The sequence below is a fragment of the Grus americana genome, chromosome 1, assembly GCF_028858705.1.
Source record: "Grus americana isolate bGruAme1 chromosome 1, bGruAme1.mat, whole genome shotgun sequence".
Classification (NCBI taxonomy): Eukaryota; Metazoa; Chordata; class Aves; order Gruiformes; family Gruidae; genus Grus; species Grus americana.
Window position 1 is genome coordinate 63,773,746 of NC_072852.1, and position 27,158 is coordinate 63,800,903.

Sequence of the window (27,158 nt, forward strand, 5' to 3'; positions counted from 1 at the left end):
CAGCAGGGCTAGGCTAGCTTTGAGGGGATCTGAGCATATGTGGAAATCTGGTCCTTTCCCATCTCCTTGTTTTGGATGACCTCAACTTAGATCCCTGGGATCACTAGCCATATTTAACGTATAGGTCTGGAGGCATCATGTTGTCTTTGTTGTGCTCCTTCAGAGCCTAGCTCCTTCGATGTTTGCAAGTACCTCACTTACTGCTATCTTTTGTGATAAATATCCTCCATAACCCTGAATGGCCAGAAGCTGAGCCGTCCGGGCTGTCTCCGTGTGGTCTTCTGTCTCTCCAATATTAGGATGCTTCATGCAGCTTGAGAAACTAGGTTATATAGCAGCTTTAATGGGGCTTTTTCCAGACACTGCTTGACCTGATTCCCCAGACCAGCTGTTTTATTTATTAGGCAAAATAGGAGAAAAAGAATGCATCTCCTATATAAATTTGATTCATTGGGAGAATGTTTAAACTATTTTTTGGTTTTTTGTAAATTGATGTGGAGCTCTTCATATTGATTTTGGAGATATTAATTTATACACTAGGAGTAAGGAAGATTTGCCTCTTCATCTAATCCTGTTTCTAGAGAGAGATTCACTTAACGTGCAGTGTAATTTGTCTAATGTGCAACTTTGTATGTAGAGTGTACCCAGATCCAGTAGAAACAGTGGGTATAATAAAAGAGAGCACTGTAGTGCAGTGCTCTAAATCCCTCTGTGATTAAAAATACTAAATTAGTCAATGTTAGTGCAGTCAGGAGACATTTCTAGCTGAAAAACAGGGATACATGGCTAGGGTTTTCAGTGCTGGACAGAGAAATGGGGTTTGTGTTCATCTCTGCATGCATGTGGTATGTGTCTAGGGGAGGGACAGTTTATAATGTCATTGGCCAGGAATACAGCTTGGGTGGCAAAGAGGAATCATCAGGAGTTATCCCAGGGTTGTCCTTGCATGTTCACAAGGTGATGGAGGAACCAGTTCTCCTGCCAGCTCCCATATTGTCTCACTCTGTTTCCCCTCGAATCCTGTGTGTGCTTGGTGGACAGTTGCAAGGTTGGATTTTACACTTCTACAGAAGTGTCTCTAAAAATATTTTATTGCTCTGAAGAAGCCTGGCACCATGGATTGGTTGATTCTTTCTTTTTTTTCCCCCATCTGTCTTTTTGTCTGTCTGTCTGTCTTTTCTGGTGTTAACACAGATAAATCACTGCCTGGAATTTTTAGATGGGTCTTTTTTTAGGATTTCGTGAATATCCCTGTATATAAACAGGGAAAGGATACATTTATAGCAATGTAAGAGTCACTACCTTTGAGTACTGTCCATCTGTCCTATATCCAGCTTATGACCACAGCTGCCTACAATACCTGATACTTAACTTGCTTTCTCTTTCCCAGACAACAGGAGGAAAGGTGGGGCTCATGCAAAAGTTGCTGTTTGGAACTTAGTAACAAGACTTTGTTGTGCATTAAGATTAAAAATAAATGAATCTTTTTTATCTGAACGGAACCGGGATATGAAATAAAGCTTTACTTACAGTTTGCATTTAAGTTTTACATGATTCTGTTAGTGTAACATCTGGCACTTGTGGTTTCTTCAACAGCTGGATAATACAATCCCAGAGGGAGAAAAGGGTATGTCATGGCAATGACCTGCTGTTGAGGCCATCCAGCAGCTTCCCTGTTATAAAACCCTCTCTTTGGTTGTTCACAGCTCTACCAAACTTAAACTCTCTGGGCTAAAATTTTCCATCCCAGCTACCTGCCTCAGAATGTGTATTTAGAAAAGAGCTCTTTTATACCTCTGTTGACATTTTTGATGAACGTTAAATATAACAAATGTACAAATAAGTGAGCAAACAACTCCCCACCTTAACAACCCAATAAAATTTGCATGGTGTATATGTCTCAGGCACCACTTCTGCTGTCTTCAAGAACATCAGCCCAAAGTTGGCCAAGTTTTAAGCCTTAGAAAAAATGGTTGTTGTCTCATCCTCAGCAGACAAAACAAATCTCTGAAGAATTTGGACCTAAGAGTTTCAATTAGGCAGTTAAAATTAGTGGAAGCTTTTCATGATAATCTCTCTGTGCCTCAATTCCCTGCCCATGACATCTGGATAATACTTTTATGAGGGCATTGTGAAAATACATTCCTTTATGTTTGTGAAACATTCAGTTACTCTAATGATGCATGCTATAGGAAAGCCCTTGAGTAAATTACTAATTCCGTCTGCAGAGCAGAGTGTGGCTAGTACCTAGTAAACAAGGCTTGGGGCCACACCTCGAACGGTGTGGGGAAGACGAAATAGTGACTAGTTGCTCACTAAGCGAGCACCGTGTATCCTGCTGTACTGGGTGAGGCCAAGGTCCTGTAGAAAAATAGCCTGTGATTATGTAATTAACAGCTCTGCCACCGTACATAGGCACAGGCAGTCATAAAGCTGGGGTTTCCTAAGCGTTGCATTCTTGATTTTCAGCTTTAAATAGGCTTGCTTTCACCTTTTTCTGTTTTCTGTGTAGTTGTCTATCATGCAGAGTGGGCATGAGGAATAATAAACAGCCATTGCTTCTGGAAGAAGAGACAGGGAAACGCCTGGTGCCATCGATCATCAGAGAGGAAAATTCTTGGTGAAGCCTTGCATCCAGGCATTGTGTATAGGAGCATGTGTGACCCTCGAGATAGAGAGAAGTCGGGGATGGAGGGAAACAAGCAAACAAACAGAGATGTCTTTTTTTGCCCTTATGACAACTGTTCGGTTTATGCTGTTTTTCTGTAATAAAGCTGCGTACCATTAAACCAACAGACTCGCAAGGTATTTTAAAGAAGGACAGGATCGTCCCATCGCTTTTTGCTTTTTGTGGGAAGGTGTTTCCTGGTTTTACCCTGAGTACTCACAGTTCTGGTCGCTCCCTCTCCCAGCTCCTGTCCTGTAGAAATCCTAAGTGGTACACATGTGAGACCGTCATCTTTAAGCTTGGGAAGATGATCCAGTCTTGACTCACAAGCAGAATCACCCCCAAATCCCTCTGCTTTTGTTCACTTTCTTATACTTTGCTTTTCTAGCCATATGTGTTTCATCAGGTAGAAGGAAGTAGGGCTGCCCGCAGCCTGCTACTAGTTGAGAGTTGTATGTGGGCAGCAGCAGGGGAGGAGGAGGCTCTGGTTGAGGGTTTGAAGTAGAAATCGTGATCGTGCCCCTAATGAGCAAGCTACTGGATGGCTGGGATGCACACTTCAGCAGAAGTTTGCCCGTGTCACGGTAGTATCGACTGTCTGCGCGAACTGAGGATGGAAGTGAGCTGGTTGCTCTGGTGCTGCTGACAAGGTGGGAGTGGAGAGCAAAGATTGCCATGAACCAGGAGCTATGAGATGCAAGAGAGTTGTATAGAGACACTGACTTTAAAGGGTTACAGTTCAGCACAGGAACATACTCACTGAGCTGTACAAGTTGAGGAAACTTGTTCATTCTCTGCCTACATTATGAGTCAAACCGGAATGCACATTTTCTTCAAATCCCTAAACCCTAAAGCCCATGCACAAGAGCCTCTTCTTGATGTGGTTTTCATAATTGATGTTTGGCTATTTCACAGTTGCTTTTCCCCATGGAGTTTCTCTTAAAAATGCCCTATATTTCTTTTTAATTTTGACTGTGCATGGCAAGTTTATATTTCAAAAAAAATATTTGAGCATCATTTTTTGTAAATCTAGGATGCTGTTAGGGTGCTTTGGGGAAGGAACTGCTTATTATTTGTGTTGTCCCCTGAGAAGCTGATAACTGAAGTCCTACCAATATTTCTCCTTCTTCTGCATGTGAATTTTCAAAAAAGTTTGTCAAGACAGACACTGGTCTGCCAGCACTGGCTGGTTATTTCAGTTGTTCAAGCATTAAGCAATTGTGCTTTAGCAAGCAACAATAGTTTCTCTTTCTTTCTCTGTTTCTTTCTCTTTTAATTGCAAATTCCCTGCTATTGTTTCCTCCAAAAGGAGGCACGCCTTTTAAGTGGCAGCTTTTGGTGTGTAACTGAGCTGAGATCTCTCAGCCCTGTCCAAACCCTGGAGAACAAGCTGGGGTAGAGCAGGTGGTCCTGCTTCAGCCAAGGGTCCTAAGCAGGAGGAATGAGGGGGCCGTAGTCCTTTGGCCTTGTTTCATGCAGCGTGTGCCTGCACCCAGGGGCAACCACTGGTGTGGGCATCTTTGGTCACCTCTAGGTTGTACCTACGCTCAGTGTGGATCACCACCAGTGATCCTCCCATAAGCCTAGCGACAGGAAACACAGACTTGCTCTGGAACAGGGATTTTGGAGGAAAGGGGCTGTTACCACAGGAGGGGCTCCTCTCTTCTGTGGGACAGTGTTGAGCCATGTGAGCGAAGGGCTCGGACATGGCCCGCCCAGGAGTCCACGGCGATGCATCAGTCTGTTGCCCCGACCGCTGGTGTTTCACACCCAAACTGCTGGGTGTTGACTTTGTCACGGTGTGCAGCTGTTTAAATAACCCTTACTAAGAGGTGGAAAGTGTCTAACCCACGAAGTGTCTGCATCCTCCCTCCTGCTCCCCTCCACAAAGCTCCTGGGGTGCCACAGCATGAAGATGTCCTGTGTGGCAGAAGGGGAGGTAGTGGAGTTAACGTCCCCCTCTGAAGGTCTGGTACGTGTTAGGACATGGGATGCGTTATTCCATTTCTGACCTCTGAAGATGGCCTTGTTTTCATTTTCGACCTCATGAAAATCTCCTCTTTGCCCCTTTGCGTGCCAGCCAGCCCCATTCTGAGTTAGAGCACATGAGGCAGGGTAGACAGGATCACTGTTCTTTCCAAAGAAGAGTACAAGGCAGCACCAGCACTTGCTTTAATTTATTCCTGCTCCTGGGTGTAATTATAACCTCTGGGTTTCAATGTAAAGGTGGAAGGGGATGTGATTGAATGGGGTTAAGTTGTTTTTTTTTTTTTTTCAAATTGCATTAATACATGACTTATATAAAAACCAACCACCCTCAGACAGGAATGCAGGCAGTGTTTGCAAGCTGCCTGTGGATTTATGAAGCGTTTGGAAACACACCGTACGTTATTTCCTGAGACCTGTTTCTTTACACAGCAATGGTGTTTGCTTATTCTGAGACAATGAAGAGACATGAAGGTATTAAAAACAAAATTAAAAAAAGGATAGAAAATGTTTATTTCAAAAGCTAATAAGGGCCCCATTTCTTAATGGAACACAAACAACATGACAAACCTTTCAGTACCTAGTTGGGACTTTGAGAGATCTGCCTAGAGAAAACTCTATTTATCATAAATTTATTTATACTTCTTTGAGAAAACTCTATTTATCATATATTTGTATATACTTTTTTAATTTTTTCCCCTCTTTTCTGTGAAGGCTGTTTACACCAAAACAATATCTTTGTTTTCAGAGTTCATCTGCTCCCGCTGCTCCTTTTCCAGCTGAAGTCACAATACTTGGTCTGTGACATCACCGTTGGCTGCAGTGACAGCGTGGTGTCACAACGAGGAGTTTTCACTCCAGGTGGAGAATTTGCAGCCCCAGCAGCCAGACTCAGAGAGCAGAGAGCGTGTTTGACTATGTATATTGCTAGTCATGAAGAAAAGGAAGCAAAAATCCACAGGAAAATCCAGGAGAAGGCAACCCGCGGAATGGCTGTGTAGGTCTTCTGGGGTGGGCGTGGGTGCTGGAGACTCTACCTTCCACAGGATTTCTTTTGAAATCAGTTAACAGCAGACCAAATACTTGACTGGTAGAAAACTATTTACTTTAAAAAAACGGAGAGTGGGAGCGAAGATTTAATTCGGATTCAAGTATGACTTGGATACCTGAACTGTATCCACAAGTTTTGTGGGTTGTTTTTGTTTTTTTTTTTTCTTTTTTTCCTTACACAAGCCCCCTTGCAGAAAACAAGGGAAGATGACTAATGCCCTGATCCTGCTAACACTTACACATGTGGTTCGCTTTCAATGCGTGAGTTGTCCTGCTGAAATCAGTTAAGACAATTCATGTGCTTAAACTCAGACACAGGCCCACGTGCCTGTCCCGTGAGGGTCTAGCTGGCTGCCCTGGGGAAACAGTTAAATGAAGAATTTATAGAATATTTTCTAATGCAGACACTATCTTGACCTGGAGAAGCTGAAGTCTCTGGCCTGAACCCTCCAGGAAAAGGATACAAACTAACCTTACACCTTTCCCCTTTGCTTTCGTCTGCCTGATTCATCTCTTGGGCCACAGGCTTGCACTTGCTGGTTAGAAGGTGAGGCATGTCTGCGAGTCTTTGAAGGACTGTGGCTTAAGAGTGACACAGTGACGTCATTGAAAAGCAGGAGGGGAAACAGAATGGTAAAACGGTCAATATCCCCATTGACCATATCACAGTGATACAAGTGAAAAATGTATGTACATCCAAAGTCTAGTTATTAGTGACAGGTTCTTTGTTGGAATGGTATGTCCTGGTGCCCCGCAAGCCATGGATGGAGTAGTCATTCACTCTGAAGGCTGCCCCAAAAGGTGAAGGCAGCATGGAAACCCCTCAGATGCACTTGTAGCGTTATTTCCATGTTTCAGTCTCAGGGCTGCACCAAGGGCTCCAGGAGGACCTTGATCAGGAAAAAGCATTGCTGTTTCTCCAACCTAACTTCCCTGCCGGTGTGAGAGGAGCAGCACTTCCAGCTGGCTAAGTGCACTCGGAGGTGTGTTTTCCGAAAGACCTTGAGCAATGTCTGCAGCCACATCCCTCGATGACCGATGAGCAGCTTTTGCTACGAGTGTTTTCTCTCACTTCCAGCATCCCAGGCAACCCAGGCATCTGCTTGGTTGAGGTCCAGGTTCCCAGCGAGAAGAGCCTTTGTGTTACTTCTCCTTTCCCCTGGATCCCCGCTACAGCCACACTGAAGCGTTTCTGAAGTGTCACAAGTCAGGAGGGTATATATTTTTCAGGCAAGCCCGGTAGGATAACTGTACTGGCAGCCTCAGGAGAGTGGCTGTTTACCTACATCTGTGTTTTGGGACGACTTAGGATTGGTTGGTTGGTTGTTTTTTTAGCAGGGCTGCACACACTGTGTTGCTGTTGTGGCAATCCATACGATTCATGTCTTGCACAGTCTGACAAGTTTATTGTAGCTCATGTGTGCTGAGCTGCACACTGCGTTTGCTGCACTGCTTGTGGTTGGTACCAGGGCAGCCCATCGTGCCGGTGCTGGGCTGGGAGCGAGTGCCAGGACCCAGAGGGTGCTGTGCGTGGGAGGGCCACTCAGGCGAGCTGCTTGTGTAGGCTTTGGGAAGTGGAGAGGACATGAGAACACTTGCTTGGGTTTTATTTTTTAGAACTCCGCCAGGAATAGTGTGTTCCTTGGAGCAGGCAGAGCAGAAAGTGGGAGGGTCAGTTTTGGGATATCCTGGTGCTGCCAAGATCCAGTTTCATATTTATTTTCTGACCCTGCAGAGCATGGAGTAAGTTGTTTCATTTGAACAGCTCAAAGTATCTACCACCGAGCCTTTAAAATTAAAGACTAGATGTCCGGTTACACCTGCTTCTGTTTGACATCTCTCTTCCCTAAGGTTCAAACGTTATGCTGGCTTGTTGGGTCCTGCGTTCAATGATGCCCATCTGAACCTCTTAGCTCTTTTTCTTTTTTTTTTTTTTTTTTTAATAAGGAAGGTGCAGAGGGCTGGGAGCAGAGGCACAGCAAGGTGGATGCACCATGGCCTTACTGAAACCCAGGGATGAGCTGGAGGGAAGGACCAAGACAAAACAGGAGTGACATCATTAGTTGGGAAATTTAGAGCAGTTTCATGAAAACCTGTTTGGTGCCATCTCGTGTGTGGTCCCTCAGTGCTATTCACCGCTGTGCGGGGCAAGTGAGAGGAGTGTGGTCGGGAGCCTCAAGCCAGCAGGTTTTCTGGGTGAGCCACAGAGGGACCTGCACTCCTGATCTGCCACACACACTGTCCCCGTGTCCCCCCACAGCTCTGGAGCCCCCCACACTTGGCTCAGTGGCAGCAGGGCGATGGCGAGCTGTGCGGAGACAGGTTTCCCTGAGCAGCTGTGCAGTGTGCCCCGGCCCCTGCAAGTCAGTGTCGCTCTTTCATGACAGCACAGGGAGAACAGGCGTTTACCCTAGAGATCTGCCTACTGTTCATTTTGCTCTAGAGTTACATCTTGTCCCTTTTACTTGTCTCCTTTATGAGTATTTCCGTAATAGTTAGTATTAGGGCTTTCTGTGGCTCTCAATGGTTTTGTCACTCAGCTACATCTTATTTTCTATTTTTACCAGATTTCCGGGGGGTGGGGGGGACAGAGAGAAAAGTGAGCTCTGTGTTGCAGGACACTGATTTTGTAGGTTCTGGTATAAATATATCTGTTTTAAACTTCACGCCTGTGACAAATGTTTGTAGGACTGAGGTCCCACTCAGCACTTTTGGCCTGTTCAGGTGTGTCAGAGATGTGCCTGAAGGGGTGTGCTGATCAAGGGCAGGTTTGGGAGGGCTGGGCAGCTGGTCAGGATGAGCATTCTTTGTTCGGTGCCCAAATGCAAGGTTGTGGTGTGATGTCCAAGTGATGTGTGGGGCAAGGGAGCTTGCACTGCATCTGCTCACAGCATGCCCAGCTCCTCAGGACAGGTCTGACAGTCCCCCACTGTCGTGAGTTCACTTGCTAAACTTTTGTAGTCACCATAAAAAAATTGCTAGGTAAATATATTTTCTGTGCCCAAAAGCAATTGCCCCACTTCCTTTTGTTCTGAAGATAATAGTCATAAAAATGAAATACGGACCTGTGTTCTTAAAGGGTCATAGTTATTTAGTCCTGAGGGAGATTCATATCAAAACAGGTTTAGTTAAGATTTGATGATACTCTAAAGAAATGGAATGAATTAGGACTTTGGTTCGTAGAAGTTGGAAAATCAGCTAGAAGTAGCCCGTGATCTGGAAGACGGAGATGGCAATTTCTGAGATAAGGAACTCGCTTTTTTCTTAATGCAACTGGGATGGGGAAACTGAATGGAGAAGGGTGTTGCATCAGATGCAGAACCATCAGTCAGTGCTTGATTTGCATTGTACTAGTTTCATTTAAGGCCTTCTTCTGTCTGGCTTAAAATAATGGCTTGTAGTGGCAGTGGTCTCCAACCCTTGCTGCCTAATGCATGGTTGGTTGCTAGGAGGACTGTCGTCATCCATGTTTTAGTCGTGGATGTGATGACCAATTCTGCATCGCTTTCCAGGCTTTGGCTGGATGACTCAGCTGGTCCTCTGGTGACTCATTTCAGTCTCCCATGAGCCTGGGAAGGACTAAAGAGGGAAGCATGGCTATTTTCAGATACAAAAAATGACCAAACCCAAGGAGTATGTCCACAAAGGAGTATTGCAAACATTGAATGAATTGGGTATTTTTATAGGGTGTATACTCACCCCTTCCCACTGAAATTCTTTTCCCAGTTACTGTACTTCTGCTGAATCTAGTTTCCAGTCTCTTCTTATTCTTCATCCATATGAATATTGGAAAACTGTCCATGAGTTTTGAGTGCATAAGGTCTGGTAAAAGTTCACAGGACTTTTGGTACTAAATTCCCCTAGCTGGTTTTGGTTTTGGTTTTTTGGCACTTCTCCTCTCTCATCATTTACTAGGATTCTTACAATCGCTCTACCAACAACCATAGGCCCACCCCAGGCCATTTTTTTCCCCCCGTTGTTCCTATGTTAGACAAAGCTAAGATGCCCAAGGTTCTTCTAGACCTATTGAAAGCTCTTGTGATTGACCACAAGCTGTTAGTAATTTGTTTTTTCTGGATCCTGTGGAAACAGCAGTGTATTTGGTCCTTGTGAAAAAATCATACACAGCTTACTTTCCTAGAAACTCTTCTTTCCCCGTGACTCAGTTTGGCCAGACTTCCTTTTCATCATTAGTCGAAACCCATAGATGTAACTTGGACTTGTGCTTGGCTGCGATATCACTGTCGCGTTGATGATTCTGAACGCGATGTCCAATTGCATCTAGGCTGTATTCTCTTTATTTCCTTGCTGTAGGAAAAGGAAAGAGTCGAGCGTTCTGGGTTGAAAGGGCATGACTGCAAAAGAGCTGTAATAGTGCCAAAAAGATGGTTATGGAGGAGATGAGGTAAGTGCATAGCGACGTGTCAGTTCACAAACGTAGGATCATGAATAAGAAGGAGGCTTGACAGCCCCTTTAGCTAGTCTGTCATCTGTAGCCAGGTATCCTTTCTAAGGTGGATTTTTGATTCTATAGGTTTGGCTTCAGCAATTGTGCCGTACCCTTGAGTGCTGCACAGCAGTTACTGGTAGCGAAGAGTGAGCGCAGTCGTACACGGCATGAGGTGTGCTCAGGTGCCCGTGTCACTGCAGGGTGATGTTCAGAGTCTCAAAAGCACCGAGCGGTCTGGAGCAAAGTTATACCAAGGGCTGTCTTTCACTGTACACCCCACCAAAGCCATCACCTACTTGCTCTTTCTTGGTCGAAGAGGACTGTGTACACCCAGTTTGGCTGTGGGGATATCTCTGCCCAGAGCCTGATTTTGAAGGTCGGTCCCCCTTTCTAGGCCATCACAGTGGTAGAGTGCCTCAGGCAGCGCTGCAGAAGGCATTTGGCATGTATCGCACTGGATCTCCAGGTTCAACTTTGCTCCTCTTCTGTCATGCTCTAGTCTGGCCAGCACAAGAAGCCCAGCAGCCATGGCGTTAAGTGCAGTAGAGCTGAGTAAATAAATATGTCAATAAATAATCATATCCTGCACAAAAGAAAAACCTGGGGGAGAGACTGATGGTAGCCAGGGAGTTCTGCTGATACAGGTGGAGGTTTTTATTGTTTTCTTTCTCTTAATGACTTCCCTTGCTCTGATTTCTTTTCTTCTAGAGCTTTAAGGGGAAGTAGGCAGTTACTGGTGTCCCTGAGCTTCTTCATCAGACACAAGGGCCTTATATCCTTCTTCCTCAAGTAGATATCCTTTTCTGAGCTCCTGGATGTTTTCTCTTCAAGGTTCTGAAATCCTTCATGTAGTTTATCCCCATGCCTACATCAGGTTTTCTTTCTGCGTTAGCAAGAGCTTCCTGCATCACCTAGGCTGTCCTTCCTTGGGTAAACAGGCTGCTTCTCTGCACGCTGAACTAGCCGCAGTTCTATTAGACCTTGCTTAAAAAGAAAGTTGCTGTGAAGACAGTGGGAGATAAGGCATGTACAGCCAGCCCCCAGCCCCAGCAACCAGCCAGCAGTGGGGCAGGGAGGCATCCAGAGGGACTTGTGTGGGGTTGCTTGGGGCAGTGTCATTCATTTCTTCTGGAGAAGAGATTTATGGCCTTCATGGGTCATCCGCTGGCTGTGCGAGTGCTTGCACGTCTATGTGTGCCTGAGCGTGACCATGTGTTTTGTGTGACAGAGGTCAATACAACATCAAATACAGCAAAACACATCATTGGAATTTCCGAGCCATTGCAGTCACCGGGGTTCCCAAGGATACGCCCGTTAACACACCATGTTCTCATGGAGGCTGCTGCAGCTCCCTCTGACTGTGGTCTCCTATGAGCTACTCACCACTCTCGAAGGAGAAGGGATCGAGAGAGGCAGTTAAGTGGCACTTTTCTACAGGGTTACTCTTCTCAGGCACAGCCTCTGAATTAAAGAGGGTTTTTTTGGGGAAAAATGAGTCCACACCCAAAATCTAAACCCTGTGTCTCCCCGATGGTTTTGGGCCAGGTGGCTCAGTCCCGCTGTGCCCATTCTGGTGCCAGCTCACGGCCCCAGCCACTCTCATGTCATGCATTTCTGGGTTTATAGTCTGACTTTGGAATGCAAGCCAAAAGCCATGAGTGACAGCAAAAAAAGGTTTCTGACTTTAGCCATCACTTTGGGGATGTTTTCTTGGCCCTAAGTGATGAGGAAGATAAAGTCTGGATGACAGCGTGAAAAAATCATGCTCAAGATGTGTTTCCTTGAGGAACTGAAGGGCTTTTGTCTGTGTGGGTGTGTGTTTGTGTGCCTGTGTGAAGACAGGTTATTTACAGGATTGTTTTAACGACTTAAAGTGCAGGTCAGGTGATTACCCTGCAGTATCCTTTCTCTTAATTTCCTAAAACACCCCATAGCCCTCGATGTATGAGGGTGCTGTAGATCCTGTGTTTGGTCATTCTTATTTGAAAGGGAGATGTTGCTGCAGAAGCGAGGAGATGTAGTTAACCCTGGCTTTGGGATAGTTGCAAAGTCATCAAATCAGTCTATCATCTCAATTTTCTGCTTTGGCAGAGCCCCGTGCCCAGTTTCCCCAGTTTTCTCCTTGCATCTTCGTCTTCCTTTGCAACCCAGATCCTGTGTATTGCATCTAGACCTCACCAGAGCCTTGTCTCTCTCCAACAGGTCTGTATCCTGATGGAAATGAAATGAAGGGAGGGACTTTGCGAACAGGCAAACTGACCTTTTCAGCCCAGCTAGTGCTTGATCTGAGTTTCAGATTCCGTAAACAAAGCAAGGGCTGAATGTCATGCAATGGCCTCTTTGCAAATGAAACACTTCTTAGGAAAAAATCCTGTGGGTGTGAGAGGCTCAGCCTGAGACTCCAGCAAGCCTTGCCCATGTCCTGCCTTCACAGGTAGGGTTGCTTCTAACAAGTGAGGTATGCGAGGTGCCAGCCATTCCCTATGTTTTCACCACACTTGTGGGCCAGTTGGAGTCATTGCCATTACAAAGCTAATATTTACAGGTGGGAAGTCATCCAGGTGGGGAGGCAGCTGTGGTGGAAAAAGCCAAAATATCCTTTCCGCTAGGCAGTTGTGGGAAGCCACTAGTGTGCCAGTGCTGCATGGGTGAGGGGGGCATGGCCAGGGCAGCAGAGGGAAACACTGATTCATTTTGGTCCCTTTTCCAGAGGCTCTGGTACCCCTTCCCAGGAACTTAGATCACAGAGGGCCAGGTAGGGCAGCCAGTGAAATCTGGGGTCAGGAATTGAGGAAGTCCTCTGTTTCCCCTGTAAGATGGGGATACTATTGTCAACTGCTGTTTGGAAGATGGAAACTGAAGTGACCCGGCTGAGTGACTTGACCCACACTGCCTGCGAAGCAGAGCCATGCTGAGATCCTTCTTTTTTTCAGTTCTGCTTTCAGGATGCAACTCTGTCAGTGAGTAGCAATCAGAGATGGAGCTTGTGGGAACCTAGAAGCTCTTGCATTACAGATTTGTTTGGAGGTTAAACATACGGACCCACGTATGTGCTAAACTGGACTACAAGGCAAGCCCCGGCCAGTTTCATATTTACTGCTCAGGCTGTCTTGTATAGCTCTCCAAAAGGAACTTTGGGTGCCTGTAGAAATGCCGTGGTTAAAGTTTGTTCCACTTTGCCTCCATGGAGGACATGTGATGGGAGGAAGGTGGCCAGAACACATATGCTGTTGCCAAACAGTCCTGCCTGGCACGTGGATCTGAATAACTGCTTTTAGGCTCATCTGGCTCCGTTTTGGCTTCAGGATGGGGAAGCCACAAAACATTCCCTGGTAGCTTGCTTTCTCCGTCTCTTTTGGCCGTTCCCAGCACTTCAGGAGCTCATTTAAGCATGGGATTATACAAGCCTGAGTGTGTCATGCCTCGTTTTGAATGGTGCTGCGGGTGTTACCATGGTCTCCTGCTCTTTGAGCAGATGTGGTTGCTGCTTATGGGTCCCCCAGCAGCCTGCAGCACAGCCCCAGCCAGGCACCTGGCACGTGCCTGAGCTCTGATGGGCCTCTCTCCGAGAAAACTGGAAGAGGGATTTCTTTTGCAAAGCATTTTGTTAAACATCCTTCAGTGTCCTCCAAAGATACAGCTTCAAAACAGGGCTTCTGTCAATCCTGCCTGTCTGACTTCATCTTGTTCTTTTTTTCTCATCCCATCTCTGACTCCAGAGCAGACTTTTTTCTCCTCCAAGGCCCTTGGGAGTACTGTTTGGTTGTAAAACTTGTTCCTGACTTCACTGACACCCACTTCCCTAAAATGTCTTTACACTGAGATTGCGCATAACTTCCTTTGCACTCTCATGCAGACTTTGAAGACTTTCAGGTGCTGCTGCCGCCTCTGTCTTTATCGTGATCGTGCATCACTTTGTTTTGCTCTTGGGACTCCAGAAGTTGTCACAGGAGCTGGAGGCTTTGCTCCCTGGCTCGGTAGGACTGTTGCTCAGCGAGCAGGGCTGTCCGTCTGCCTTGTCAAGCCGCCGAGACCTGCCATGGGCACAGTGGACTCCCAGGTTTCTTAGATTATGTCTGGAGAGCACTTTGACGTCTTGGTCGAGCATTTGCAGCGTCATTTCATGATTTCCGTAGAGGTGACAGATTTCCTGTCAGCTTTGACAGGTATGTTGAAGGAGGTTTACTTTTTGGGGTCTGGCTCTGTTTTGTGAAGGCTTTAGCCTATGAAATGTATTCACTTGCTGCCTTCATCTGCTTTCCACTCAGTGAGGTTGAGACGTCCTGGAGAGAGGAAATTTTGCACTATTCCAGCTGTGCTGGGTTTTCCCCTAGGAGGGTATCTAGGGGACACCTTCCGGTTCAGGGGAGCAAGAACTTAACTGCTGGACCTTCTCACACCGAGATCTAGGAACTGGTGTCAGGTCTGGTGGTTGCAGCATCTGCAGGGAAGTAGTGAGACAGCCGAGTCTCTGGTGAGGAATATTTTAACCTGCGTTCTCAGGTGTTGCATCATTAACTAACTACAATGTTAAACATAAACTAGTCACATGATTTACTGAGGAAATCTGTAATATCTCTTGTCATTACTGCAATTCATTAAAGTAGGAGATGGAGGTGACCCCAAAGGGATCCTTCGCTAAGGTGTAATCGAGGATATAAATGTGAGTGTATATATTTGTCCCTGAGATTTTGCTTCACGTGCCTAAAACCAGGAATATGTCAGAGGAGCCCACAGCTTGTTACTCAGCCTCGTGGGCACCTGAACCCACATCAAAAGGATGAATAAGAATTGCGATGTTTCTAGATTACAGAAGACATCTAATAGTATGGCTTTGTGACTTGTAGTGGCTATGGAAGTGTGGAGTTTTGTAGTGGTGAGATGTGAAATTGTGGTCACTGAACGCTTAAGGAAGGGATTGATATTGCAGGGACTTGGCTTAGGTCTCTAGAGACAAAATAAAATACAGCACAGATGGTTCAAAGGGAGATCTGTGGCTGGTGATGCCTTGTATGCGCTAATTCCTGAGAGTTTGCTGTTTCAGATCTATAGCATGCTTATTTAAGTAGTTGCCCATGGTCCAAATCCAGCTCACATGACATTGTCTAGTGACCCGCCAGATGTGGCAAGTGTGGGTGGATGGGGCTGGAGCAGCCTAGGTGTTTCCAGGCTCAGTGCAGGGTCTGGCCTGGGTTGGTGCTGCCTTGTTCAGTCTCTGTGGGACACGCCAGGGCTCTGGGTAGCCCATATTCCCCCAAGCTACTCATGACAGCTCTCACCTGGAGTGGCAGGGATGCTTCCAGGAGCACTGGACCCAGCAGAGACAGCTCTGCCCATATTGCAGTCTCCATGCGTAGCCCTGGGAAAAGATGTGCTGCCCCTGTGGGGACCGTGCACAGGAGAGCACCCATCTCCCACCAGCCCCAACACCAGGGATGCCCTGGAGGTGAAAGGAGGTGCGCACCATCTCACCAGCCTTCAGCCTGCATTGGTACGTAGGCACCGAGCCTGGGCCTGCCGACTGCCCTGCTCCCCAGGCAGTGCTGGCTAGCAGCCCCAGCCAGCCCTTACCACCCTCCCAGCACCTCTGGTGCCCACAGGCGGGTGCAGTGGAGCTGGAGGCTCGGGGAAGGGTGCAGGATGGACTGGGCTGGCTCAGAGGAAGGTCGCCTCAGTGTTTTCCTAGCTGTGTCCTCTTCTCCCTGATCAGCTCAGAAGGCTGTCAGTACCCAGCAGGCAAGTTGCCCTGGATTTAAGGAGTTAAAAAGGAGAGTGAAGAAGGGAATAAAGATGGGTTGGGGGGGTTGGTGTGGGAGATAGCAGTGTCCTGAGCCACATGCCAAAATAACCTGCTCAGGCCATGATAGGGGACAGTTGCCTACATCCCACCATGCCCAAGAGTACTAACTGAGGTCCTGGTTGCTAACTTTCATCCTATCTATAAAGGAAAGTCATGGTGTGGAGTATGAAATAATAAGCAGGGTTGCGTTGCTGATGATATAAATGCAGGAGAGGGATGTGTAGGAGGGCAGTTGGGGTGGCGAGGGAATACGGAGTGTGAAGGTGATTGGGATCAGAGTTCCCTGGCCATTGCGCTGCAGCAGAAAATGTGCTTTTCAGGGGAGCAGGGGGTAGAAGGATGCTTGGCTTTGGTTGGTCGGTTTTGTTTATGGCTACTCTGTGCATTGGAAAGTCTTGCTTTTTCGTCTGGCTGCAGGACATGGATCAAATGTGGCAGCTTGGAGCCACGTGAAGCCAGATCTGGAGCAGTGCAGGGATGGGCTCTGTCACATCTTTGAGAACTGCTGCATGCTTTGTAAGCATTTAGGAAACTACTAATTAGGAAGAGACAGTTTTACTAGCAGGACAGGAAGAGCAGAGCAGGAAGGTAGGGAGATTTTCACCTGGCATGAAGGCTCCCTTGACATCTTCTGCTCACCAGGAACGAGGTGAGGCTGTTGAGGTCTGAACTCCACTTTGAGGTTCTCTCCAAACATTCTGTAGCACAAGGGAAGGAATTTGTGTAGCCTCCAGGGACATAAATTTTAAGGAGGTTCCAAGACTGCAGTGTTAGCGGGGACAGTGCCTCAAAAGGGGCCACACAGAGGCCGCCGTGAAGAAGAGTGCTGTGCTTGAGACATGGCTATTTTGAAAGTGCAATACATTAGCCATACCTGGCAGATCCCCTTTTCATTGCCGCCTTAACCTGGGCATGCATATGAGTTTGCAGGCTTGTGCCTCTCTGGGGAGAAGTGGAAGATATTTATTTCAGGAGTGTCTTGTGTGCATCATTTATATGCTGAACACATGCCATGTGCTTTCGACGGTATTTTTCAAGCAGGCACTGTCGTTCTGGCGGCAGTCAGCAAGCAGCCTCTGGTTACAGTGCACTGGCAGCTCTGCAGGTACTGCAAAAGGTCTTACTGCCTACTTAATACAGGGCAGGGGCTTGGTCTCTTGCCACTGCAAAGGCCACGTTTATAAATCAGCAGTAAGTGCTAGAAGTAAAGCAGAAGAAAACATCAGTGACTTTCAAACTGTTCCTTCTTTAGTCCCCGAAGTGTATTTTTTGCCCTTTGGGGTGAGGTGGGTGGATAGGGAACTTTACCTCATTTGCTTTCCTGAAACCTGTTGGCTGTACAAGTGAGGCGGCTGCGTGATTTGTGTATGCATGCAGAAGAGGGCCATCTGAATTGTAAATAGCACCTGCTAAATTATTATTAAGTGAAAGCTGACGTGGGAGGAGTTCTCAGGGAAAAAAAAAAAAAGTCAAGTCTTTTAATAAAAGTCATTCAGGCTGTTTTAACATCGTCCCCTGGCTGCACGCTACATACTTCAGCTCATGTAGATGCTACAGGGAGTTACGTGAGTCGTATCAAGGACGGGGAGGCCCCATTAAATCCAGTTACTGTCAATTGTGTGAGAGCTTTAAATGGCTGCACTAAACCTCATTATTAAAGAAAGGAACTATCAATTTTATTTAATGCATGGTGCTCAACCTTGATTCTGTTCCCAGCCCAGAGACTTGCTGTGTGCAGGGGTGATATAAAAATTAGACCTGCACTCTTCAGGGCTTGTTGCGGAGTCCTGGCTGCAGCCTGGCTGGCTAACTGGGGCTGCAGGAGGCAGCCCTGCACCCCTGCCAAGGCAGGGACCAAGCCTGAGCTCAGCCCGTGATGCCGCTTGCCTCATCCAGACAAAGCTTTTGCTAGCGTAGCTGGGGCTGCTGAGCTGGGCTTCAGGTGAGCGGGACTGCTCCGTGAGCATGGCTGCTCCTCCCGAGCATCCTCACCCCCTCCGCTCCTGGTGGAGAGTAAAAAGGCTGGGTGCCAGCCTCGGGCCATCCCGCGCAAAACGTGGCAAGGTGTCTGCTAGGATCTTCCTGGAGTGGAGGGAGGCGGCAAGAGAGGCCTAGCCTTGCACGGGAGGTTTCTTGGCAAATTTGTGAGCGGGGGTTTAAGAGGACTTTTCGGAAGTGAAAGAGCCCATTTGGCATCCCTCCATGGCTTATGGCCCCTCCGTCTTTCCAAGACACTGGGAGTGAGGATGCTCCCCGGGAGCATCCCTGCTGGCTCTGGGGGATGCTCAGGGGGCATCGCTGTCAGAGGGCTTGGCTGGCATGGATCATCCTGTTACTGCTGGCTTGTTTCTTCATGGACGTTGTGGCAAGCTGTTGTCAGCCTATGTAATCAAAAGGCTGAAGTTGTAAATCATACTACAGGCTGTAATGAGGAATTTGATCCCTGTAAAAAAACATCCAACTTTTATTCACATTTATTACCATTTCTGCTATTGCCATGGAGTAAAGATCATTTTAAAAAAAAAAAGAACATGCCACCAGCACAATTTGATAGTCTCCTCAGGAAATTTAGGGTTGTGTTTTTCTCACATTAGCTGCACAGGCAAATTTGCAATAAAAACGACTTTGCTGCAGAAGCCTTCCTTTCCCATCACCAAGCTGTCAATCAGCCTGTAATTTCTTGGTATCGGACTATGCTGAAGAGCTGGCCGAATTATTCTCCTTACAACATGTGCCCCTAAAACCTCAAATGTGAGAAAATCATTTTGGATGGAAGGAAGAGTATTTCATACTTCTTTTTTTAGGGAAAAAATATTTCTCCTGCGATGAAATATAACCTCTGAGGAGGGTGGAAGTGGCAGCAGAGGAGTCCAAAGTCCTCCATTTAGCCACAAGACAGCCCTGCTTTCTCCACCCTCTCCAGTTTTGGGGTACCAGGGTGGGTCAGTGTTTGTCCCCTGTTCCTGTCCCCCTGCTGAGGCTGCCAGCAGTGTCGCAGGGACAGCAAGGGGCTGGTTGTTGATATGGAAACCAGTCCCTAACAACAGCTCGTTTCACCAAGGGGCACAGACAGCCGGCCATCTGACGTTGACAATGTTGAGTGACTGCTGACCTTGTTTTTAGCGTCAGCTGATATCAACTGGAGCCCTGCCAGTTTGCACCAGTTGAAAGTCTGTCTCTTAATGGTGGCGATTATCCTGATTTTTACAGCGGCGCTGAGAAAGTTGCAGCTGCTGCGCTTCACATTCCTGACTTTAATTTGGGGTGCCTGGTGCTATGTTTTGAGGAGCATGTCAGAAGAACCTCTCTCCTTGTTCTGTGTCAATCATTTTTTCCCTTTTTATTTGTATGAAGAGATATTGCTCAAGCACACCATGGAATGAAAGCCATAAAGCTATAAATTACATCTCTGCTAGGTCCACAATATGTTACCAATTACATCTGCTTTATTATTCACGTCCAGGGGGAAAACATACATCAAACCAACCCCACTCTCCAGGCAGGTCGGTACTGTACTAGAAGGAACACCGTGACTCTTCTTAATGAGTGGAAAAACAAACAGAGTTTCGGCTCACTCACATACGATATTTGTGTCCAGGATGACAAGTTGAGTAATATTGCTGCGGTTCTCCAAGCTCCCCGTGTGCCACATGCTGCGGCATTTGTGGCAACATGGAGAGGGGAGAGGAGAGAAAGCACTTAAAGGGGCAGAGAGCTGGGGGAGTCCGAGGACCCGGTCGCAGGGACCTTGGAAATTGCTGCCGAGGAGGTTGGTGGGGGGGAGTTAATACGAATGGCAGCAAACTGCATCAGAAATCACATTAAAGCCAGGGGTCACATCTGCAAAGGAGGGCAGGCTGTGGTTTGCAGGGCTTCGTTGCTAGAGCAGGGTTAGTGGGGTTTTTGCACAGCGTGTTCCAGCAGGGGTGAGGGTTTCCCCATGTGTGCTGATAGGGATTTTCTTCTGCGTCTGCCTTGTCTTCACAAATTCATCACTGCGGCAGGGATGACGGCGGGGGTGTTGAAGCAAACTGGAGCGATTGCTTTGCCGGTTAACTTCTGTGTAGCTACGTAAGGTGGTTTTTGTCTCACCACAGCACCCCTCTCCGCAGCAGTTCCTGGGCTTTGGCCTGCTGGGAATTAACTGGAAAACAGGTGTTGGGTGTGTTTAGGTATGTTTGCTTGACCATGCTACTCAGCAGTGGAAGCGTGGAGTAACGTTCGTATTTTTCTATATGGGTGTTTATGTTCATGCATGCATGTGTGTGAGTGTGTATGTGTACGCATTAGCTCCAGAAAATCTTCTGAAGAGCAACACAGACTAGTGGAACCTGGGTTTCTTTTAGGAAAGGGAGCCGAGTGTTAGATACTCTGAGGTCTCCACATGAAGAAGTCATCCATGTGCACTGCGGAGTTTGTTGTGGTTTTGTCACTGAAGCATTCATTCAGCTTTTAACTTTTTAAAGTTGAAAACAAGTCAAGGTTATGTTTGTGCTTAATAATTCAGCAACGGTGCCAGCTCAGCATATTGTCTTTTTCTTCCCTAGTCATTCTGGTTTATTAAAAAGAAACACTGACGACAGATAGAAGGGTGAAGGAGGCTGTGCCTTTCTGCTTTAACTCCTGCCGGGCGCTGACTCCTTCCCCAGGAATCCTCATAGATTTGTGCCATTCACAATACCTTTGCCTCATCGCTGCCCTGGGCAGGGAGAGCTGGCAGCAAGTCAGGACTTAGATGTCCTCTTCTCTGTCTTTCTTCTGAATAAGAGCATTTTCTGTTTCAGTGGAATATTACTCAGAATCCTTCAGTAAGTCTGTCTCAGTGATACTTTATTTTCACTTTGGTTATGAGGTCGTGGGGGTTTTTTTGTTGTTTTTTTTTTTAATAAAGATTTAGAAGATCATTAACTCTTCTGGAACCAAAGCAGCGTGCAGTAAAATAGTTTTTTTTGTCTTTTCTTAAAAAAATAAAGTTATATTAGGACCTAATTCTGCCACATGCTAATGTGTACGTTGTTTCATTAACAATGTTGTTCATTTCAAGGGGATCTGCTTTCCAGTGATGGTATTGTCATTGTGAATAAGAAAAGATGAACACAATTTTATAAATATGGGAGAACTGAGAGCTCACAGTGAAGCTCATGTTCTGTAACTCCCATCTCCAGTGTCCCTGAGCACAGACCAGCATTGTGCATGATTCCCACACGCAGGCTTGGCAAGCAACCTGAAGCATCATCTGCTGCTTCTATCCTGGCTCCTCAACTTTGTCCGCGCACCTCCATTTTGTCACGGTGTATCATCTCCTGGTCCCATCCTGGCTCTCTGCAGGCCAGAAGCTACACAGTGGTTTTATGGGATTAAACGGAGGGCTGAAGTCAGATCCACCAAACTGTTTAATATAGGATGAGCCTGAGGGTTTGAGATTTGGCCTCCATGGGCAGAATACTTTGCACTATTTGACACCGCTTCTTCATGAGAGCTAGATGTATTCCTGGAGATAATGGGAATAGGAATCTCTTTAGGCAGAGGAGGTAAAAATAACATTTACATTCCTGTTATTAAAAATGAGACTGAGGAGAGCAAGAGAGCAGGAATCTTGGTTGTCGTTAGTATAGTTCAAGCAGGGGTGATGATTTAGTTTAGAGCATAATATTTTATTTGTGTTGAATACATATTTCTGGAAGAACTTGATTTTTGTGTGTGTGCATGAGCTGTATCTGAAGTCTGTATCCCATTTTCCCTTCCTGCTACTGAACAAATGAAAAAAGCTGGGGAAGGCATCTTGACACTGTGGTTTCACTCTGATATTGTATTGCAGGTATGGCCTCGCATGTGCAAGTTTTCTCTCCTCACACCCTTCAGTCAAGTGCCTTCTGTAGCGTGAAGAAACTGAAAGTGGAGCCGAGTTCGAACTGGGATATGACTGGGTACGGCACACACAGCAAAGTCTACAGCCAGAGCAAGAACGTGCAGTCCTCCCAAGCAGCCGCCGCAGCAGCCGTCAACGCCTCCCTCCAGATCCCCAATCCGAGCATCCCTTACGAACAGACCATCATCTTCCCAGCCAGCACGGGGCACATCGTGGTGACGTCCGCCAACAGCACTTCCGGTGTGGTTGCAGTGTCTGGGCAAACACTGGGCGGGCCACACAACCTGATGCGTCGCAGCACTGTGAGCCTTCTGGACACCTACCAAAAATGTGGACTTAAGCGCAAGAGTGAGGAGATTGAGAACACAAGCAGCGTGCAGATCATTGAAGAGCATCCACCAATGATTCAGAACAATGCCAGTGGGGCCACTGTAGCCACCGCCACCACCTCCACGGCCACCTCCAAAAACAGTGGCTCCAACAGCGAAGGGGATTACCAGCTGGTGCAACATGAGGTGCTCTGTTCCATGACCAACACATATGAAGTGTTAGAGTTTCTTGGCCGTGGAACCTTCGGACAAGTAGTCAAATGCTGGAAACGTGGCACTAATGAGATTGTGGCCATCAAGATCCTAAAGAACCATCCTTCCTATGCCCGGCAAGGCCAGATTGAAGTGAGCATCCTGGCTCGGCTGAGCACAGAAAGCGCGGATGACTACAACTTTGTCCGTGCGTACGAGTGCTTCCAGCACAAGAATCACACGTGCTTGGTCTTTGAAATGTTGGAGCAGAACCTCTATGACTTCCTAAAACAAAACAAATTCAGTCCCTTGCCCCTTAAGTACATTCGACCAATTCTCCAGCAGGTAGCAACTGCCCTAATGAAGCTGAAAAGCCTGGGACTGATTCATGCTGATCTCAAACCAGAGAACATCATGTTGGTAGACCCATCCCGACAGCCATATAGGGTCAAGGTCATAGACTTTGGTTCAGCTAGCCATGTGTCTAAAGCTGTGTGTTCTACCTATCTTCAATCCAGATACTACAGGTAAGAGACTGGGCTCATGTAACATAACTAGAAGTGTTTTACCTATGGGAATTTTCCTACGTTCCTGTAAATGAATGAGAGTCATCCCTTAATCCTAAATGGGGATGGCTCTTAGAATGACTTGTCGGTGATAGAAAAAAAATATCCTAACCTCTTGGAGTTTACTTGCATTGAAAACCATTGTAAATTTGTAAATAACCATAAAATGTTGTAAAAACAGAGTCTATCAGTTACAATTTAGAAAGCCTTTCACTTCTCTCAGTACTTTGTTCTCTCTGGGACTGTTTCCAGAAGAAGGGGTGAATCTGGAGAGTCCACATTTCCTTTCCAAGTCAATGCAAGTAGGTTCTTGCTTTCAGAAATACCTTAACCTAAACAATCAATCCATATTTCAGCCATGTCTTCCAGTCTTTACTCATATGTGAAACCAGGGACTTTACAAGGATAAGGTGCTTTGTCAAGGAGTAGTTTTCACACAGGCTATGGAGCTTCCTAGAGTCAATGAGAGTGTTCTGACTGGTTCCCGTCGGCTCTGCTCCAGGTGGGCTTGAAACACCTTTCTCCATGTGGGAAGCTGTTGGTAGGGATGAATGAGTATTGTCAGTAATTTGGTGTTGGACTGAGGACCTGTTGTGGACTGTCGATTCCTACTCTGTGCTTTTAACTACAGGTATGTTACGTGCTAGGATGGAGTACTGACCTCTGCGTAGGTGCGCCCGAAACGTAACATGTGAACCAGCCATATCCCTCTTCAGTCTGTTGTACAGTTTCAGCAAAGCAGCTTCTTTTCGTAACCTGCTGGAAGGTCATCCTCTCCCTCTGTCTTGACTCCAAGACACAGACTCTGTAGATGTTCTCAGACCCTCTCTTGGGTACCAGTCAGCTTAATTCAACGTCCCAAGGACAGAGAAAAGCAATTCTACTGCTTCCTCAGGAGTGGGGGGAAACAGGGGTGGGGAAAAAAAGGGCATTTGTCTTTAGATGACAGCTGAATTTAGAACTGTTCGGGCCATGTTTTTGTTGTAATTCTGTGAAACAGGGGCAAAGAGGGAAAATGTGATCCTTCTTGATGACTGATTTAATGAAAATCAGTCCTGGCAGCATCCACAGCTCATCAGATGGGTTACAGAAAAGTAGGGTAGTTGCTCTGTTTGTAAATAGGAAATAAATCTGGTTTATACATGAGGAGGACTGGGGACAAAAAAATGGCATGAGTTGATAACAGTCCATTTTCCTACTTCATAAACATCACAGTGGCAAAGCCCACCTGAGCTCTGAGCTTGGGAAGAGTTAATTTTCAGAGGAAGAGGAACTTTGACAGGATAGCACTGCAGCAGCTGATTTTTATCTGCTTGTCCTTTGCTCTGAAGGAGGCCAGAAAAAAATCCCAAACCCCAGTTTATACCTCAGAAGAGGCTTATTAAATGAAATATTCTACCTGATGACAGTCCCATCCTCCAGAAGAGACGTGTTTCTGTGGTAAATATGCAAAAGCTTTTAGGGTTGCAATTACCTGGCAGACTAGAAGAAGGGGAAAAAAAAAAAAGGATAATACAGGCATTTTGTTGTTGAGTTATCTGTGATTCTGCATTAGCAGCCTAGGTCCCTAGCTGAAAGACAGAAGGGGCAGCCAAAATGAAATATGTGACAGAAAGCAGAAATGAAAGAGAAAAATGGTTCATTCTCAGCGACAAACAGGGAATATTTTTGTGGCAGTCTCTGGGGAGGAAAAGGCTTGATAAAATTTGCTTTTTATATTTTAAATGTTATTCCTGCCCGGTCTGAAGTTGCAGCTTGTTAGATAATAAGTTCTGTCTAATTCCTCCTTTGTTTTCCATGCCTGAATTGATGGGAGGAGGGGAAAAGGGGCAGCAGCTCACCAGGAATAAAAATAAGAAAAAGAAAAATCTCATTGGGTTGAATTACATCAGCAGGGGGCTGCTGATGAAGCTAAATTCAAGTCATGAGGAAAATTTATATTATTCTTCGTTTTCTGATGGGGAAAAAATACAGCACAGAGTAAAGACCCATTCCACTCCAAAGAGAAGGAACTTTCATGCTAGGGGAAACACAGGGCTTTATAAAGATTTCATGTGTCTTCCATTTAATTTACACTTGTTTTGCTTGCTAGAGTATAAAAGACAAGGGGATGACTTCAAGAAATGGCACATTTAAGCTGAACGTGAAGGAAAAGCTTCCTCAGAGTAAAACCTCTCAGACGCTAAGCAGGCATGCCAGAGAAGTGACAGAAGCCCTGTGCCCCATGCATTTAAGGAAAGACAAGGCAGAGCGCTGGCGAATATAATGTAGAGGTCAGCTCTCAGCTGGAGGTTTTTTATAATGGGCTTTTGGGAGCAAATTCCCAGGTTGTCCCCATATTTTATTAACAACTTGCTTTTTCTTTTCCCTCTTTTTTTGTTTTTTGTTTTGTTTAAACACTACTCTCAAGAATGTGATGGCCAAATCCTTGCAATATAAGGCCTTTCCTCTTCCTATAAATGATAGGCCTATTTTCTTCTCCCGGAGGTGGAAGACAGAAAACAAACTCCATACTTGTTCTTGGCCCATATCTGCATAGCCCAGCATAAGCTAAGACAGTCCCAGGGCTGCTTGCAGACTTTACGTGAGCAATTTGCCGCTGCTGCCATGTAAAGCAGCCTGAAGATGAGCTGGATCCCTCAGCCCAGTTTCTTGTGAGAGGAACAGACTTGGTATTGCGCTGCTGGCAAAGCTCGGGGGCCCTTGCTGGGTGCCCCAACATCAGGACCTCTCTGTCCCACCATGGGTGTTTCTGCCAGGCTAAGCCAGTGCTCTCCGGAAGGATCTGGAGCTCCTGACTGTAGAGGGGCCCGAGGGAGGCAGGACACGTGCAGGACACAGGATGAGCACCAGACGGAGCCTAGCAGGAAGAGCGTGGGAGGGGTGTGGGACAGGCACAGCCTGGGCCCTACTGCTGGCTCCACACCAAAATGACAAGGACGTCATGGCCGTTGTGAGAGCTTAAAGCTCCTGGTCCTGAGTCCTTTGCCAAAACGGGAATGATCTCAGAGCAGACTGGGAAGCAGGGGTAGGGTCCTCTCACCCACCCGACCCACACTGGCACATGGTCATCTCCCCTGTCCCCGATGGCTGCACAGCTCCAGCGCTGTCATGCTTGCTTTGCTCCCCCCACTCCCCGCCAGTGCTGGTGGGCCATGCAGGGGCTCTCCTGCCCAGTCCCCATTTCATCAACAGCTCCTTGCACCGCTGCTCCAGCCAAGTCAGAGATTTTGTCAGTTCTGTGGTCAGAGTTTTCATCTAAAAGGGAGAGTGCTGCAAAGAGGATAAGCCTCCTTCCTCCCACCCATCTTCAGCCTGTGGTGCAAAGCGTTTCTCATGTGGCCATCCTTAGCCTGCGCTTGTAGGACCTGGCTGGTGGCCATTCGAGCATTCTCCCTTGGTTGGGACAGTGGTCCCAGCCTGCCCTCCAGTCACTGTAGTCCTTTGTCTTGTCACATATTACCAGCTGAGTCGGCCTGGGCCTGATCAGTGACCCTTCATGGAGGTACGTGGTGATGCAGCCGTGGTCTGGATGTGCCTGTGCGAGGAACCAGCTCGCAGTGCAGGAGCGGGGCTTTGCAGCTGGCAGTTTTAGCCAGATGCACTTAGGCTAGAAATGAAGTCCTCTTCACAGAGCAACCGATCAAAAAGCTGCGATAGCAGCTACATCACAGGGTATCTTCATGGGATTTTATTTTTTCCTTTTATGTTTTATGCTGCAGTTTGAAGGGGAGCTCATTGAGGTAGTCTCTGTGGTCTCTGTTTTGCAGGAGGTCAGAGGGATGAATGACCAGAGACATCCCTTCTGGGTTGATAATCCATGTGTGAACAGCTTCCCGGGAAAACCCTCGTCCTGAGAAATGCAGGGCTCAGGCTGGAACAGACACCCCCTCCATTAGAGCCCCCACTCACACACCCAGGTGGAAGAGGGGGTGGTTGGGCTGGTGGGTAGAGCTGCAGTCCTCCTGTGCTGGAACCAGAGCGGTTCCCTAGCGTGGGGTGGCAGCGCTGGGACGTTCAGAGTGGGAGGGCTTCTCCTGGGGACGCTACCACTATGCTACCTTGCCCTCTTGGCTTTTCTTTGCTGCTCAGCTGAAACAGCTGCTGTGTTGCACCCCAGGGATGACGGCGTTTCACTAATTAACGGCGTAACCACCTTGTGAGATTTAAGTCTTTCAGAATTTGCAAAATATTGCAGATATAAAATAATGGCTGTCATCCCTGCACTATTAACAGATAAATGTAGTT

At 46.8% G+C, this 27,158-nt stretch overlaps 1 protein-coding gene across 10 annotated transcripts in view; it reads left to right on the plus strand.

Moving 5' to 3' along the window:
• HIPK2 (homeodomain interacting protein kinase 2) overlaps positions 1-27,158 on the plus strand; it is a 141,683-nt gene that overhangs the window by 22,466 nt on the left and 92,059 nt on the right. For all 10 annotated transcript variants that reach the window (XM_054814346.1, XM_054814291.1, XM_054814355.1 and 7 more), the window contains exon 2: positions 21,773-22,871. In XM_054814346.1, the coding sequence (XP_054670321.1) occupies positions 21,773-22,871 (1,099 nt within the window). The remainder of the gene's footprint in view (positions 1-21,772; positions 22,872-27,158) is intronic.